The sequence below is a fragment of the Sugiyamaella lignohabitans genome, chromosome A, assembly GCF_001640025.1.
Source record: "Sugiyamaella lignohabitans strain CBS 10342 chromosome A, complete sequence".
Lineage (NCBI taxonomy): Eukaryota > Fungi > Ascomycota > Dipodascomycetes > Dipodascales > Trichomonascaceae > Sugiyamaella > Sugiyamaella lignohabitans.
This window is the reverse complement of record NC_031672.1, coordinates 791635-808991: the sequence shown is the minus strand read 5'-3', so window position 1 is coordinate 808991 and position 17357 is coordinate 791635. Positions and strand designations below refer to the sequence as shown.

Sequence of the window (17357 nt, the reverse complement as noted above, 5' to 3'; positions counted from 1 at the left end):
ACTAACCAGATCCACGCGTACTCTCTGTATTCTAACTCTAATCCCAGCTGCGTCTGTCTGAAATACCGTCTGCGGCGGTGAACTTATCCTTCTCGCTTGAACGCTATACCGGGGCAAACTGCGACCCGGTTTTTTTCCGGGCCGTTTCTGGATTTTTGGGCTTCCGAGGGGATATTTCGGGAGGAGGTGTGCCTCCGGCGGCTGGGGCTCCGCCCCAGACCCTGGTTGCTCCTCTCGCTGCGCTCGAGTCGGGGCGTCAGGGTCCTGGCGTGCCTGACGATCAGGCACATCGCTGCATCTCAGATCGCTGCCCGAAACGGCCGTCAGGAACACCTTCCGCGGAAAAAAAATAGTAGATTCCCTTAACAGGACCAGTTTTCTGACGGACCCATCTGATAACTGCTTGTTATTCCGCTAATAATCCACTGCCAGGGGGGAGCCCGACGCCCGACTCGAGCGCAGCGAGAGGAGCAACCAGGGTCTGGGGCGGAGCCCCATCCGCCGGAGGCAGACCGTTCACACGAAATTGACTGTATTTAAAAGATAGCTACTGCATTAGGAGGTGTAGATACCGCACCGACAGCGTTGAGTGGGACCGAGGCCACGAAGAAGGAGTAGCGGTTGAGTTTCTTGCAGAGCTCCGCGAGCGGTTCGAGGTTAAAAATTTCACCAATGGTGACTCCCCAGCCCGCTAGGAGGTGTTGGTGCATGGGTAGACCGTTGGGATAGCCACCTTTGGGAAGTACTTCGAGTGCAATGGCATCTGAGGCCACGGCAGGGAAGTGATTGTCCCAGATCCAGCTCAGGTTGTCCTGGCTGGGCTCCAGACCCATGAACTCAGGAGGTCGCTCCTGAATGGCTTTCTTCTCTTCATCCGAGTACTTATCCCATTCTCTAGGAAGGCCAATACGGATGAAAACGATATCTGCTGGTTGAATGTCCACATTGAATCGTTTAATAGCTCCTTGCAAGTCCGCATGGGTGATGATATTGGGCTCGAAGCATGAATACTTAATCCCTTTTTCTTCAGCATAAGTAGCATAGTCAATAAGGACTCCTCGGCCAACAATACCCTGCTGGGCCCAATGGTGTACACCAATCCGAGTTGACCCTTTTTCAGTAATCTCAGATCTACTGGCACCTCCAAACCATAGTCCATCGACTTTCCCCTTTTGCTTGTCTTCATCAGCGCCAGAGAATGCAACTGGCTGCTGATAGTGCCTGAATCCGTCCCATTGAGACGATTGTTGTGGATTGAACTCATAAATGTCGTCAAGTGAGAATTCAGAACGAGCATCAATCTTCAAGTCGAAGTGCTTTCTGCCAAACGCAGGATACTCGAGTTTATGCATTTCCCATCCCAGTCCAATTCTATCTCCAGTTTTGATTTCGGATTTGGCACTTTTAGCCACATGTTCAGGTGTCAACAGGTTTTGTTTACCCAGACCTTCTTCGTGAGAACCAGGTGGCCCCCACTCCCAAAATCTCTGTTTGTTTGGAAGCTGGTTGTAAGACGGGAGGTCTTCTAATGTCTTGACTTGACCCATTTCTACAGTATTATTTGTCCCTAGTATTCAATTCTTCTAATTGAGTTAGGTGCAACGACTACGAAGCTCAATATTTAAAATGAAAACCTGGAAGATAAAAAAAAGGTTCCCAAGGCGGTCTCATAGAGCTTTTATATTTGAAACTTCTGCCGCCGATGTGGGGTTATAATGAAATGCATGCACCCCACACGATCGTGCTCGTGCTGTGACGTCGCTTTTTTTCGAGGATTGAATCACAACCTCTGATTTTGGTTTTTAATCTGATATACTCAATCAGAATGCGCATTTATTCCACTCATATTTTACCAAGATTTTTTGCCTATCCCATGATTGTGCTCTGTTGAGTGAGTTATCATTCAGGTTGTGTCGAGAAAACAACAGGTGACAATTATGCACGATAACAATATTTTTACGGGTTAGGTCATTAAATGGGGGTAAGACTTTTGCCGAGTTTCACCTTGGTTCGGGTTGAAAAGTATTAAATCTAATATTGGTTGTTCTTTTTAATGCTTCGTAAATACTGATAAAGAGTTTTTGAGGTAATTGTACTTTGTTCACCGAGGATGTCCTTCTATAGGTGAAGGAAGGAGATTTAGTACTACATTTTTTCAGTTTCAGTAACCAGTTAGCGGCGACCACCAGCCTATCAATCAATTCAAAACTTGAATTCGACCGTCAGGAAGTATTGATCGGGATCAGTCATCATATGAAACTATATTTTCGCAACCTTTGACACGCTGTGTAGGCCTTCTCAATACAGTGTAAATCCACTTCTACCGTTTCATCATCTTCATAAACCTCTCGACTTTCCTTATCAATGTATAAAACAATGCTATAATGAGATGTCATTTCCGGTCTATTAGCTAATTAAATTTTCATTTCAGATGGTCTGAGACCCAGGATTTCCAGTCTATGACCTTTAATACCATCTCTCAGAATACTACGATCGATATCGGACGTATAACCGGCATAAACTCTTCATATTAAGCTTGTCTATTATCCGGGTAACGCACAATCAAAAGGATGATTTAGAAGACTAATTCTTCAAGGCCGGGTAATTTTACGTTTCTCCGGGAGAATTCTATTTTTCCAAATATCCATTTTTATTTTCTTTTCTTAAACGAATCCAGCAATTTCCTAAGAGACTATTGAATTTCTAATACCAAAGAATAAAATGAAAACTTAGAATACTAAATGAAAAAGAGAACAATGAAGTAGTTCTATATTTGAATTATGACAATGAAATACTGTGGTAACACTAAAACCTCTAGGATGAAAAGCAATCTGGAATACTGAAATAGAACTCGGCTTATTGATATTTTATTGTACTTTACATAAACTTGGATAAATACATCGAGAAGTACATAGAGAATCGGAAAATAGATCAACTGGCAACATTCGCGAATGGGTGGTTTCCTAAACACCGGGTAATGCCTGACAGTGGGTGCCGAGTAAATTATTTGACTCATTCCTAGTATTTTTGGTCTTTGGCACCCGATGCTATGATATTATTTTCAATCAATTTAGTGTCCTATATTTACTATGGTTTCGAAGAGTATTAGAATTGACCAAATAGTCAAGATATACTATAAGTTTGGTTCAGGATATTGGCTGTCTGCAGAACGGGTTGTATACACACTAGTCAACAAAACCAGCTCTAACGAAGAAGGACTATCAAATTTGTAGATTAGGAACCGAAACTTCAAAACTTATCAAAATCCGACCAAAACGAGGAACAACAAATAGCACAAACAGTTGAACTAGCAGTCTAATTTCGTCCCACAATGGGTTTTAACGAACAACTGGAGTACGTAAATCAGTCCATATCCAAGCTCTCTGCCAGAAACAACCATTGGTCGCGATGTTGCCGGTTTCCATCTAGCGCTGATGGTATCATTCAAAAATGCCTTGAAAGGTCTAAGAGGACTAGCGTACTACTTCCAGTAATTATGCAGGGTCCACTCAAGGGGTGAGCATTAGTGCGGAACCACATGCACCTATCTCAGAAAAGCCAGCAGCAAATATCATTTAATAAAAAGCTTATAACCACTGGAACGGAATCGCAATTGCCAAAGAATTCAAGCCAAGTGCAGTCCAGAAAATAAATCCGCCAAACGCCGCTAAACAGAAGTTCACAGAAGAAACGGCTTTATCATACACGAGTCGCATGAACTGTAGAATCATCTGTCGTCAACCGAAGCAAACACACCCCGCGGCTTCGCAGAGGTTCCCCGCCAACTCCTGCGAAGCAGGAGCTACGGGGTCTGGGGCGGAGCCCCAGCCGCCGGAGGCACCAAACACACCACCCATTCGTTGACAGCTTGGTTGGACCAATCAAATTACCAACCCCACAATAAACGTCATACTGCAGATGTCCCCTAGCCAGCGAACGACACTCAAGCAACAGTTGACAATTGAGCCGTGGACCCTGTCTCTAAACAAAAGCGGACTCGGTCAGGTGTGGTCCGGGCTGCGTGGGGACCATGCCTCCGGCGGCTGGGGCTCTGCCCCAGACCCCGTTGCTCCTGCTTCGCAGGAGATGGCTACGACCGTACACGGACCGACTCGAGCGTAGCGAGAGGAGCAACGGGGTCTGGGGCAGAGCCCCAGCCGCCGGAGGCACAGGCCCCTCCAGCCCAAACGACCCGAGCAACGTGCCCCACACGCACGGGGCTCACGTGAAAGCAAGTGACGCCCGAATAGTCTGACTAAGAAATGCCCCCATACCCCGGTCTAGTCCCAGCAGCCCCACCGCTGCCAGTTCGAGCGCGCAACCTAACGCATGGCGGGCACGGTCCCCAGCGTCTTATGCTCCCAGGCAGCGAGGCCGGCTGGAGCATTGCTGCTAACGCCGGTTTTTTGGCTGCTGCCGCCGGTGATAACAGCAGGGCTCGGCTGGATACCCGTGCAGACCAGCCAATCCTGTCTAAATATAAATAAACCCTAGGTCCCCCCGCACCAGCGAACAACGAAAACTCTTTTCATCCGAAATCCGATTTTTCTACCCCGTTTCACACTCAATTCTACTCAATTGCAAAAATGGTCAAGGCTGGTAAGTGACGGGTTTTGCGGTGAGGGGCCTTTTTGCCTCCGGCGGCTGGGGCGCTGCCCCAGACCCCGTTGTGCTCGCTTCGCGAGCGACGAGGGGGGGTCGGTTCTGGGGTTGGACGGGTCAATTGCGGGGTTTTGGTGGTGATTGTGGGCTGGTTCGTCTCTGGCGAGTCAATTGACACCCGGGTCATGTTTTTTGGATCATTTCGGGTCTTTTGGGCATGCTCGGTGTCAAATGGCTTTGTCTGCCATCGAGCAACCGCCTCGAACACCCCGCGGAAACCCCCGCGGACTGGACTGCCCGACACGTCGACTCGAGCGAAGCGAGAGGAGCCACGAGGTCTGGGGCAGCGCCCCAGCCGCCGGAGGCACACCCCCTTCAAGAATTGAATGCTAACAGAGCAGTCGCTGTTCTCCGTGGAGATTCTGATGTCAAGGGAGTTGTTCACTTTGAACAAACTTCTGAGGACGAATACGCCACTGTTTCGTGGGAAATCACTGGTAACGATAAGAATGCCCTTCGTGGATTCCACATCCACCAATTCGGTGACAACACCAACGGTTGTACCTCTGCTGGTCCTCACTTCAACCCCTTGAAGAAGGAGCACGGTGCTCCCGAGGACGAGAACCGTCACGTTGGTGACTTGGGTAACATCACCACTGATGCCAATGGTGTTTCCAAGGGTTCTAAGAAGGACCTCCTCATTAAGTTGTTTGGTGAGAACTCCATTATTGGCAGAACCGTTGTTGTTCACGCCGGTACTGATGACCTTGGAAAGGGTGGTCACGCCGACTCTCTCACTACTGGTAACGCTGGTGGCAGAAACGCTTGTGGTGTCATTGGTGTTTCCAACTGACTAGCCCCCGGCGCTGGTTCTGCTCCTGGCTCCAGCAAGATTTAAAATGCTGTTCGTAGTTGTAGGTAAAATTCGATAAATAAATATCATGTGGTAATTTTTTTTCTGTAGTTGTTGTTTGATACCTTGCTTGGCAGTATTCCTCGCTAGAGGGTTGGTGTGTATTGAACGAATATTGCTGAGAGATACTGAGTGGGTATGGATAGTTACTGGTATTGAAGTATCAGCTGGTTCTAAGTTTTAAAAGTATCGACCACCTCCAGATAACGATTTATAGCAGGGTGGTTGTATGGGGTTGTATGACTGTATATCAATAAGTCTCAACAGCCTCAATTGACATCTTGAAAACTTTGATTATTGTCTTGTATGTAGACTCGATTAACTCAATTGTTTCACTTCTTGATTGTCTGTACTCTGTTAGACTGACAGACTACTACCAAGTCGGCACAAAAACCATTGGGTATTAAAGAGCAGCCAGCACTGTCGGCAACACTGGCAATGGCTGTGGTCTACATCGGTAGTGTCGATAATATCCACTGACAGTAGATACTACTCCCAAAGAACTATCTAACAGCGACAAAGAGCCTGTCTGTTGATAATCTGTGAACTATTTTCACGGCACAGGGTATCTGGTGCTGGTGGGTATTATAGCTATGATTACGGCGTGTACTCTCACAGTACAGCTGCTAATTATATTCTTCAGCTAGCTCAATTGTCTTCATTTTCCGACCCCTCTTCACAAACAATTTAAATTAATCGCTCAATTGACTCAATTGCACTCCATTTGTGGTCTACCAGGTCGAATTTATGGTATATCGACTACTTCTTATATAGTCAGCCAATGTGTCGCTGACGCCATACCTCGCCGGTTACCTTAGTGGTCGGAAGTTTGTCACCAGCAAACAACAAATCGCTAACGAAAAGCTAACGAAAAACGCTAACAGTACTGGTACTAATGACCGATATTTAAACTTATTAGACGATAATCTACCCAAGAGCAATATTAATTTAAATAGGTAATGGGCATGAGCACTATTCTCACTCGCTGCTGCGATTAGCCTTTCACGGCCCCTATGAGCAAATTACGTCAATCGACACCAGACTGCCGCACCAGCCAAGACACTTCTTCTCGACCTCGTTTGGGAGGGGGGTTCTGCCTCCGGCGGCTGGGGCGCTGCCCCAGACCCCGTTGTGCTCGCTTCGTGAGCAGCGTCGTTTTCCCAGGGGGAATCTCGGGGTTGATGAAGCGACGCATCTGTTTTGCTGGGTGATATTAGGATCCGAATTGGTCTGATGCGGTCTTAAAGTGTCTAAACCAAATACAGGTTATCAATTGAGCAATCCTGCAGTCAAAAGATGGTCAAATCGAGTTTTTTATAAACACGAGCCAGGGAATGTGGGTTGCAAACCACTGAGTTTGCTGACATATTGGTTCTAAATCTAAGTCCTTATTCTTATTATCACATTAGCTATTTTTGACTCCTGCAAAAGGTATCACATATCCCCTCAGTCAACTGTTATTTTAAGGTTATTAGGTATTTTGTTGTGGTATTATTCAGTGATTAAAATGCTTTAGGGGTCGAGTGCCTGCCAGATTCCTTTCTCGGTGGTAATTTAACCTTGCAGGGGGCATGCATAAATGTGCATATTGCAAGCATCACAGGACCCTGAAAAATGAGAGTGCGAAATCACCCATTAAAACACACATTTTTTAATATAAAAAAATTAACAGAAAATAAATTAATTTCTTACCCGCTGCAACGAATGCTGATAGAATCAGCAGACAAAATCAGTTCCAAAATTTCCAGCTCCTCAACCCCCAATCAACGACCCAATTAGACCCAGCTGCCCACTCCACAGGAACCCAGCCTGCGTGTCTCCGACTCGAGCGGAGCGAGAGGAGCCAGGGGGTCTGGGGCGCAGCCCCAGCCGCCGGAGGCAACTCTCCACCCCAAAAAACACCAGAAAACCCCCGTCAATAACCCCCCTCCGACCAGACCCTGGCTCCGTGAAAAATGCGCCGCACAGGCTGCAGGTCGGACAAACTATTTCACGAAGAGCGATGATTTCATGCTGGAAAGTGACCCGACCCCCTGTGAATGAGTGGCAGCATAGAATGCTTTGTGATCTCAATGTAGTGTGGCCAAAAGATGGTGGCGTAGATGCGGCCACAGGGGCTCCTGGGTCGGTGGCGAGAACACTGGCTATTTTAGAAGACCTCGGGTACACTACCGTCGCCCTTAATTGTATCATCACTGGCAAGATCCCGAACGGATACACATGCCCTATCGACATTAGCACGATCCAGGAATTGTTTCCCGGACTCCAGCTGTTAACACGAGTGACAGTAGTACTGGATGATTCGTCTCAACACCAGAACTTTTCTAGTTTACAGTCGCAATTTGATCTTATTGCCGTCAGACCTATGAGCGAGAAATCACTACAATCGGCGTGCTCGTCGTTAGAAATCGATCTAATCTCATTAGACTTCACACGCCGTCTGCCGTATTTCCTTCGTCACAAAACCGTGTGTTCAGCAGTAGAACGAGGCGTGAAATTCGAGATATGCTACGGCCCCTCGACCGGGTCGTCAGACGCTACCCAGCGCCAGCACGTAATCACCAATGCCTGTGCACTAATTCGGGCGTCTCGCAGTCGCGGAATCGTCATCAGCAGCGAGGCCAAAACCCCTGTAGCCTGTCGAGGCCCCTACGACGTCACGAACCTGGCCACCCTATGGGGTCTTGACCACATGCGAGCCCGCGACAGCGTCGGAGCCACTGCCAAAGCCGTCGTCGACAACTCGTTTCTCCGCAACCACAGTTACAAACAAGTGGTAGCGATCCCGCAATCACGCACCGCCAGTGTGTCGTCCAAAAAACGCGACTCTCTTCCCCACGACCCGGAACGACCCGTAAAAAAGAAGAAAAATTAACCTAAAACCACCCCCTACCTGCCTCCGGCGGCTGGGGCTTCGCCCCAGACCCCACTGCTCCTCTCGCTTCGCTCGAGTCGTTGACGCTGGGGTCACGGGTATCTCCTGCGAAGCAGGAGCAACCAGGGTCTGGGGCGGAGCCCCAGCCGCCGGAGGCAGATCCCACGGTAGAGGAGCCAGGGGGTCTGGGGCAGAGCCCCAGCCGCCGGAGGCATGGTCCACAAAATAGGAGAGTGAGAACGGGGTTCTATAGTAACTTATGCTCGGTGGGTTTGACTGTGAAACAGGGGATGTCGAGGAAGTCGCAGAGGGTGTTGATGACCAGTTGCGAGAACCGGGCGAAGTAGACGATGGCGAAGATGAAGTAGCCCCAGAGGTAGATTAGTTCTGCCTGGTCTGAGAGTTGGAAAATGCCCATGTGTGGAGCGATACCAAACAGAAGTGCTCCGACAAGAAGTGGGATCATGGGAAGTGACCAGAATGGGAACGGTTGTTTGGTCAGGTGGGCCAGGATAATGGCAGTGGTCACTCGGCCAAATACAAAAGATACAGTCAATGCAAATAGTACAAGGTGGTTTTGACTCAGAATCGTCGAGTAGGGACTGCATGTCCACGCGTAAATACTGAAGGTCAATACAAATAGTGGCATCAGTTCCGTTAGAGGCTCAGTGATCGATTGGCCTCTTTGACGACGGGCCTGGATCACATTATAAATGCAAAATGGAACGTGGCAAACCACTACCGAAATAAACAGAATAATAGTCCATAGATCCTTCAACAGCCAGTTCTCTAAAAACTGAATTCCGAACAACGCACTGGTTCCAGGTCCCATCAGGTCTCCTACTGTCTTTTGCCATAATTCAGGACTTCCATATACTCCAGTGGCTACCATGACCAAACACGCCACAATAATCCCTTCGGTGGGTCCATTCAAATACCCCAGATACAGCACATGGGTGTGATAGGTTTCCCAGGTCGAAAAGTACATGGCGATACAGGTGGAAAACGTGGTGAACGCACCGGCTCGACTGGTACCAAGACCCATGCAAGCGGTCTCAACAAGACCTCCTAAACAGCAATTGAGTGAGTCAATGCCATGATCGAATAGTTCTCCTAAAGGAGACGACATTCCTGTGCGTCTGGCCTGTTTACCGTCGATATTGTCCATGGTCTGGTAAAAAAACAGGCCTAATGCAAAAGAGTAGTATACCCATTGAGGAGCTGCACTGACCAGGTCGGGGATATACCATTCCACACAGAAAATATTGATATAAATAGCCAAAATTCCCAATAAAGTGATGACATTAGGAGCCAGCCAACGAGGCATGAACTTAGCGGCCCATGTCCAGTATGGGTTCAGAACATAGTACGACAGGTACGACTTGTCCACGGACTGGTATTTATAGGATTTGAGATTGGTCAACGACGATTTGGCCAGAGCATTGATATTCTCGCCTAAAATCAGCTGCTCCACCTGAAACGCCAGCGTCGACCGCGTCCAGTCGGCCTGCTTTCGTCTGTTGTGAACCGACATCCGTCCGTCTGTCGTCAGTCGTCAGTCTTCCGAGAGCACTCGTTCGCGAGGTCAAAAAATTTCAGCAGATGGCCACAACTTCACAGTCGCAATTCTGAGATCCCGAAGCCGAAAAACAAGTCAAACTGAAAAAAAGAACAATAAAAACGGCACTCACGTTCACAACATTTTCCAGGGGCACCTCCCGTGCATTAGTCCCGTCGCGGTCTCGGCTGGCGCCAGCCGCGCATCAACGGGGCATGTGAAAAATGCAATTTCAAATGAAACAAACAGGGGCCGGTCTGCCTCCGGCGGCTGGGGCTCCGCCCCAGACCCTGGTTGCTCCTCTCGCTTCGCTCGAGTCGTTGCGTGGGCCGGTCCTGGCCATCTCCTGCGAAGCAGGAGCTACCAGGGTCTGGGGCGGAGCCCCAGCCGCCGGAGGCACGACCCCCGCCAGACGGATCACGGTTTGAGTAGTTTCAGGGGTGACTAGCAGTTTGTGGTTGTTTCAGGGGTATGCAGGGTGATGCAGGGTCTCAGGAGTGCAGATCAAGGTTGGTGTGTAGAGGGTTCGAGATTGGGAAGGAGGGTAGGATGAGACAGGTAGTTTAGAAGGAAGGGTGGGTTGTGAGAGTCTGGGAGTCTGTTGTATGGATCAGGATGGGCTGGTTCTTGATCCAGGATCCTCTGGAGCTGGTTGTGAGGACTGATACAGGCAGATAAACAAGATACGGATTTTTTTTTCTTTTTTCTTGTTTTCTTTGGTCTGACTTACGAACCAGTCTGATTTATGCTTAAAATAACAGTTCATAAGGACCAGAGGGGTCTGTTGAAGCTGGCAGAATGGGCCTGGACACTGAGTTGGGCGAAAAACTGGGTTAGGTCGATCTGCAGTAGATGTGAAGGGTAGTTTTCTTTTTGTGAAAAATTGAGAAGGACCCTTGATCAACGTCTCGGAATCAACAGACTCAACAGTTGACTAGCATTTGCACCAGCCACGGGATATCTTTTCGCACCAGCCAGATTACATCAGAGAGTAATCGTTACGATGATTCCTGGCATAGTGGAAAATATTTCCGACGACGGGCGGTTTATCCAGATCAAGAGCTTGGATGACCACCGACCGCTGATTTTGGGTAAGTCGAAGCTCCTGTGATATCTGTGCTACTGCTGATATTTCTGATACCAATTATGTTGTGTCACTATTGGTTTCTGGATCTATTTCAGTACATAAGTTTGAAGTTAGAAGAGAATCACTGTTACTAACCGCGGGACTAGTGGACATTTGGACGTGTGTGATTGAAGCTACATCGTCGGCCAAATTGCTGGCTCATTTAAAAGACTCTCTACCTAAAGAGCCACTGAATTTGACGCATATTCGACGGTTGTTCAAGCTCGAGGACTTTGATATTGAAAAGTACAAGTCAGAGAAGAAACCCCATGAAAAGGACGATGTCAACGGTTCATCTGAGACAGCAAACGTCACTGAAGCCTCAGAAGTCCCTGAGACTCATATCAAGAGACGACATGCTACATATCTTCGGATATGTCTCTGTAGTGTAGACTGCGTACCTTCAGAGGAACAGATCAAAGCTATTGTGCATCCGGTGACTGGACCTGATGTGATAATAGAGAAACGACAGTGTTCGAAATACCAAGCATATACAAAAGAACAGGCTGCTGAGTGGTCGATCAAGTCAGGATGGCCTATTATGTGGCGTGGAAATCCCAATGCCATCAGAAACGAAATCACTTCCAACGAAGTAGAAGCCATGAGAAAGCATTTAAAGTCATTAGTCCAACTGTCCAAACAGCATGCTCCAGGCGAGCTTCCAATATCAACACTCATAGTCGATCCAGAAACAGACACAGTTGTTGTGTCGAACTCTGATGCCAGGCATTCCAATGGCAATCCCATCAACCACAGTATAATGGTAGCTCTGTACGATGCCGCTATTCTAGAGGCCGAAAGAAGAAGACAGTTGTCTGCCGAGAGAAGTTCTCGCAGCTCGTCACTACGGCCCGACGAGGTCAACAGTCGAGCCAGTACACCATCTTTGAATGTCAATAACATCAACAACAGCCAGTCTTTAAACGGTACCACTACTATTTCATGTGCTACTACCACTACAGTTACGTCAACTACGATCGACAACCTCCACAATACAGACTTGTCACCACCTGGTCTGATGACAGCCTCGTCAGCGTCTGTATCATCAGCATCCACCTTAAACACACTCGACCAGCTATCTCCCGACGACAAAAACTACCTCTGTCTGAACATGCACGTCTACACGACCCACGAACCATGCCCCATGTGCGCCATGGCATTGGTCCACTCCCGCATTGCTCGACTCATTTACATCAAACCGAGCCCCAAAACCGGTGCCATCGAGCCCACCAGCGGTGCCTCTTACGGAGTCCACTGGAACAAACTGCTCAACTGGAAATACGAAGCCTGGCGCTGGCAAGCCGACGGCTACCTCGCAACCGACGACGATAAACTCATCTCCTCTGTCGAGGACATCTCCCCCGACATTAACGGCTAACGAATCTAATGACTTTCACGACGGTATTTCCTGGCGGGGGGACTGCCTCCGGCGGCTGGGGCTCCGCCCCAGACCCTGGTTGCTCCTCTCGCTTCGCTCGAGTCGTTTCGTCGACGATCCCGGTCCGCTGGTGGGAACCGGATCTAACGCCAGCCCGCTCGGACCCCGGTAGTTTCACCAACCCGGCCATCTCCTGCGAAGCAGGAGCAACCAGGGTCTGGGGCGGAGCCCCAGCCGCCGGAGGCAGTCCCCACTCCCCCGTTTGACCCCGGAGTGTACGGAGAGGGAGGTTTCAGGGGGGTGGTCCCTGCATATGCAGAGGGCCGAAAAGCGCTATTTACAAATAAACAAACGCCGATCATGCAGCAGATGCGTTTGACATTTTCCGGTTTGCCGGTTGTTTGGTGGTGGGTAGAGTTTTGTGTCGTGGTTTGTGTGGTGGTTGGATGAGTGGGATTTCGGTACTGGACAGGTTTTGAACTAACAGTGGAGCTAGCATTGTTTTTAAAGCCACCAGAGTTTGCCAGGAGATTTGTGGTGAGATCGTACGATATTTTGTTAGGCGTGGACCCCGAACAAAGCTGTAATTGACTGTGGCGAGAGGTTCAATTGTTCTCGAACATTGTTGTGGTCGAATTGGGAAATCTCCTGGAACCGTCTTGGCTTTTAAACGGTCCGATACCGTCGATAAGCCCCGGTTGTCTGGAATGTGCGTCCTTACCCAGTTGTTGATCACATGCCGGAATAGGAAAAATATTGCCAATGCGTAAATATCAGCCAACTCATTTGGCGTCTCACTGTAATGTGGATACTAGGAGTTATAATAATAATACTACTCATAATAATAGTATACAGTTTAGTGTTGGCAGAATAGACTGGATCGAACTCGCCTGTACTGAGACTATTGACTAGAGAAGCGTAAACTGGCTGGTAAGTGTTTTATGACAGTTCGGAGGGATATAGATTTGTGTGGTGAATCTGATCTAAAACTTTGGTCTTAGGGTCTCCTGTGGACATAAGTTCGGACATACGATTTGACCGGCTTGTTCAGAAGACTTGGAGGTGGTTTTAATATGTTCGGTTTGGGCTGATGGTAGCCGGTGATTCGGACTTTTGTGATCGGGTATCTGGTGAAAATTATTTTGGATAGTTATTGGAAGTGCTTGACTAACTCCGCTCTCGTAGATACCCAGGACTGGAATACCTGACACTAAGCTAGGTGTGGATCATTTCATGGTTGTTCCGGGTGTAATCCGAATCTCTCCTTGATTATTTGCATCTCAGTCGGTTTCACATTAATCGCTGTCATTTTTTAGTTGTGTCCTGTTGCGGGATCGAGAACTGTAACCTGAACATAGTTTATGTTGACAACTTTAACTCTATTCTTGTCTCGTCAAATTATTCGATACAGACTTAATATCTTCTTTTTCAGTGCTCCATTTGATAAATGATTTCATGGTCTAAAATAAACAGCTGGTTTGTTTATTAAGATGGCCTCGCATTCTACCACTTCCACTGCCTGTTGTACGATTACTACACAACCTCCCGAATCTCATTCTACGCATCATACAATCCGCATTTCGACCGACGTGCCAATTGATTTTCGGGCCTCCACTAGTGGCACTGAAGAAGAATCAATTGCCCCAGATGAAAACTGTTTTGTCAGTCAGAATCCTTCTCCTGATAAAGATTCTCGTCCTGTTATAGACCGTCGTCCAACAAGTCCGTCTAACAAATCTGACTCGCCTTCTAAGCTATCGCATCAAACGCATTCAAAATCAGTATCTTGGCATGTGTCTTACCGAAATACACCACGCTCTAACACCTCGCGATCCCGTAATAGTCTGCCTCCCATTTCTTCTACCGGTGCATCTGAGGAAGATATTTTCGCTGTTGTTAACGCTGCTCTTCGTGCAAGTGCTAGAAACTCTGTATCTAATAATCTCGACACTCTAGTAATGAATTCTGTGAGTTCAGGTTCGGGAACTGGTACCGCCAAATCTGCTACCAACTCTAATGTATCCTCTGGTCTACAGTCATATTCTGGAGTAAATACTAGCATAACGAATGTCGTTAATCCAAGCTCTGGCCCTATGTTGGCTTCAACATCTACTGCTACAGCCACCTCATTAGAAAGCACTGATACGTTTCCATCAACTCCTCATTCTAATCCCACCTCTCAACATAGATCTACTTCACCATCGAAACGCTATCGTAGAACGAAGATTAACCCTGCTCCAATAGCCACTAATCGAGACTCGGAGTTCAAATTTCCTCATCAAAAGCATTCATCCACTGTTTCGGAGTCTCATACTTTGCATTCACATTCTCATTCATATTCGTTCTCATCTGATGTCGACGATTCTGTGACACTAGTGGGAAATATCACCTCGCCGCTATCTGATATCAGCAATGCCACAAATTTTGAATCTCCATATATCATCTCTTCAAGACCGAACTTGCAGGAAATATTCATCTGTCTCGCACATAAAGAAAGACGGGTGTTAGAGGCTCGTGAGCATCTAGCGAACTCTGAGAAGGAGCTGGCCCTGTTCAAGAGCAGATGGAGTTCCATTTTACACATTCCCGATAATTTTGCATCTCTTGTCGACAAAAAAACTGATACAAGTTCTAGTATAGATAGCGACACTCGGGGTTCCTCGCTCGACTATGACAAACTTAGAAAGACTTCCATCACGCCAAGTCCAGTACTGTCATGTTCGACTTCGACTTCTGCTGATCCGTCGTCAGACATCGGCACCGTCAATTTACCTCTTTCGCCCATTTCACCGCCAACACATCCCATTAGGATCACAAAGAGAATCATCACTCCTCTTTCTGCCCAGCATGGTCTCGGCATCAATGTGGTTACCTACACGCCCGATGATAGCCTGTCAGAAGATCTCGATATCAACTCTTTTCTTTTAGACGACGATCTGGATAATGGTTACATTGCCGGTCACGGTGCCACTGCAGTCCTTCCCAGGAAACCCATTTCTGTAACCCGGAGAGCTGTGTCCAGAGCACGTCGTCCTTCTTACTGTACGGATATTCGCATCGACCCAACCTTCTCGGGCCCCACCATTCTTCGACTCCTCAAGAAGATTCTCGAAAGCATTTTCCGGGCTCTTTTCGGGAACATCAGCATCTCTCGCACTCAATCTGTGGAATACCCATCCAATCGTCCATCTCCTAGCTCACAAGAACTGGACCATGCGAATAAAGCCTCAGGATCCTGTCTTGTTCGACCACGCTACCCTTCCATCACTGAGTGTTACTACGGCACGAGCCCTGAATTGTAGCCTAATCTACCTGTCATCGGTCATCTCCCTCACCCACTTTATAATGATTCTGCTGAGGTTTATTTTTAATTTATTACATTTACATCATCTTACTGACGACCCCCCCCCTTGCCTCCGGCGGCTGGGGCTCCGCCCCAGACCCTGGTTGTTCTCGCTTCGCGAGAATTGGCGGCCGGAGAGTGTTCTAAATCTAGGTAGCGGTATAAGCAGCGGGTTTAGTGTGTAGTACCTGTTTGTGAAGCTCTGACTGAAAGACACTAATCGATTATAGTTCGGATTCTAGTTGGTTGATTCGACTGGAGAGTTTACCGAGCGAGTCCTTCATTTCCAGAACAATTGACTCGTCTTCTATGTCGTTAATTGACTTTAATTGGCTGACAACGCCCTCCAGCTCAGATAGATTCGATTCAACGCTGCGATTGAGGTCAGGAATCAATTTATTCTCAATGATTTGGGCAAGTGAGTCTGCTAAGTTGGCTATCTGAAGTGCATTTGCTTCACTGGCAGGAGCCACGTCTGCAGCGTGCTTCTCCTCATCGGCGTCTTGATCATCTTCATTGGCAGCATCCAACGAAGTCAGAACCGTATCAATGAAATTCGAAAGGTTTTGTGAAACCTGGGATTGCCGCTCCGAGTCGCGTTGTACTAGAGTTCTGTACCTGCTGCGGAGCGATTCTGTGTCTCCGCGAACATTAGCAGGGAACAGACTCACAAAATCGTCAAAACTGAGAAAATCACGAATTGACGTCTGTGCGAGCAGATACTGCTCGAGAATTTCCCTCTCATCCATGAACCTGTGATTCCATCCGTGAATCGAAAATGCAAGTCCACTTCGCGTCGCGATGTCTATGGATATAGATGCATCAAAATGTGTAGATTATGTGCAACATGAAGTGAAACTCCCCGATCAACGTGGATTCGTGGCCCTAGAATCCCGTACTACCGGTCACTTCCCCAAATCTACGGCCTCCAACCGAACAACCTCGCGAAGCGAGCACAACCAGGGTCTGGGGCGGAGCCCCAGCCGCCGGAGGCAGGTAGGAAGAAAGTAAGATCAATACATTCGTGAATAAATAAATAAAAATCCCAGCTGGCAAGCTGCCAGACTATCTCAGAATGACATTGGCATTTCTGAGACTGAGGTACTGCTGGTCGGCACCGGGAGCCATTTCGTCAATGGCTTTAAAAATTTCGACATTGTAGAAGCGGAGTCCATGTCTGGCAGATTTGTATCGGCCCGGTAATCCGGTAATATCGCACCAATGCTTTTGTGGTCGTAGAGATGGAGGTGCCTCAATACTGAAATATGTGGCTTTATCGTCAGATGGAGGCAGACTTGCCAGTCTCTTTTGTTCGTCAGTTACAAGTGCTTTCAGATTCTTATATCGCTTGTTGGACTGTTTCCATGATTCGCTTTTAAACGGTTTAGGAACGGTGCTGAAGTCGGCTTGCTCGATGAGCGACGGAGATTCTGATGCCGATGACATGAGAACTGTGTGGTTTGACACTTTAGTTAAGAGCTTGGTTATGGATTGTATGGGTGATCTAATTGTCGTGAAGTATCTTAGTTATTGCGTTTCGGTTCTGTTGCATTTCAGAGGAT

At 47.8% G+C, this 17357-nt stretch overlaps 4 protein-coding genes across 4 annotated transcripts; 2 read left to right on the top strand and 2 right to left on the bottom strand.

The window, feature by feature from the left end:
- Positions 1–536: 536 nt before the first annotated feature.
- AWJ20_259 (Pc12g14970) lies at positions 537–1547 on the bottom strand (the record flags this gene model as incomplete). The annotated part of the gene is made up of 1 exon (XM_018879540.1): positions 537–1547. One exon carries the CDS (start codon positions 1545–1547, stop codon positions 537–539), a length of 1011 nt encoding a protein of 336 aa, XP_018734503.1.
- Positions 1548–4819: 3272 nt separating this feature from the next.
- SOD1 (superoxide dismutase SOD1) lies at positions 4820–5455 on the top strand (the record flags this gene model as incomplete). The annotated part of the gene is made up of 1 exon (XM_018879529.1): positions 4820–5455. The coding sequence occupies one exon, from the start codon at positions 4820–4822 to the stop codon at positions 5453–5455; it is 636 nt and encodes a 211-aa protein (XP_018734502.1).
- A 6160-nt stretch (positions 5456–11615) lies between these two features.
- Positions 11616–12452, top strand: TAD3 (Tad3p; the record flags this gene model as incomplete). The annotated part of the gene is made up of 1 exon (XM_018879520.1): positions 11616–12452. The coding sequence occupies one exon, from the start codon at positions 11616–11618 to the stop codon at positions 12450–12452; it is 837 nt and encodes a 278-aa protein (XP_018734501.1).
- A 4408-nt stretch (positions 12453–16860) lies between these two features.
- Positions 16861–17241, bottom strand: IES6 (Ies6p; the record flags this gene model as incomplete). The annotated part of the gene is made up of 1 exon (XM_018879509.1): positions 16861–17241. One exon carries the CDS (start codon positions 17239–17241, stop codon positions 16861–16863), a length of 381 nt encoding a protein of 126 aa, XP_018734500.1.
- Positions 17242–17357: the final 116 nt, after the last annotated feature.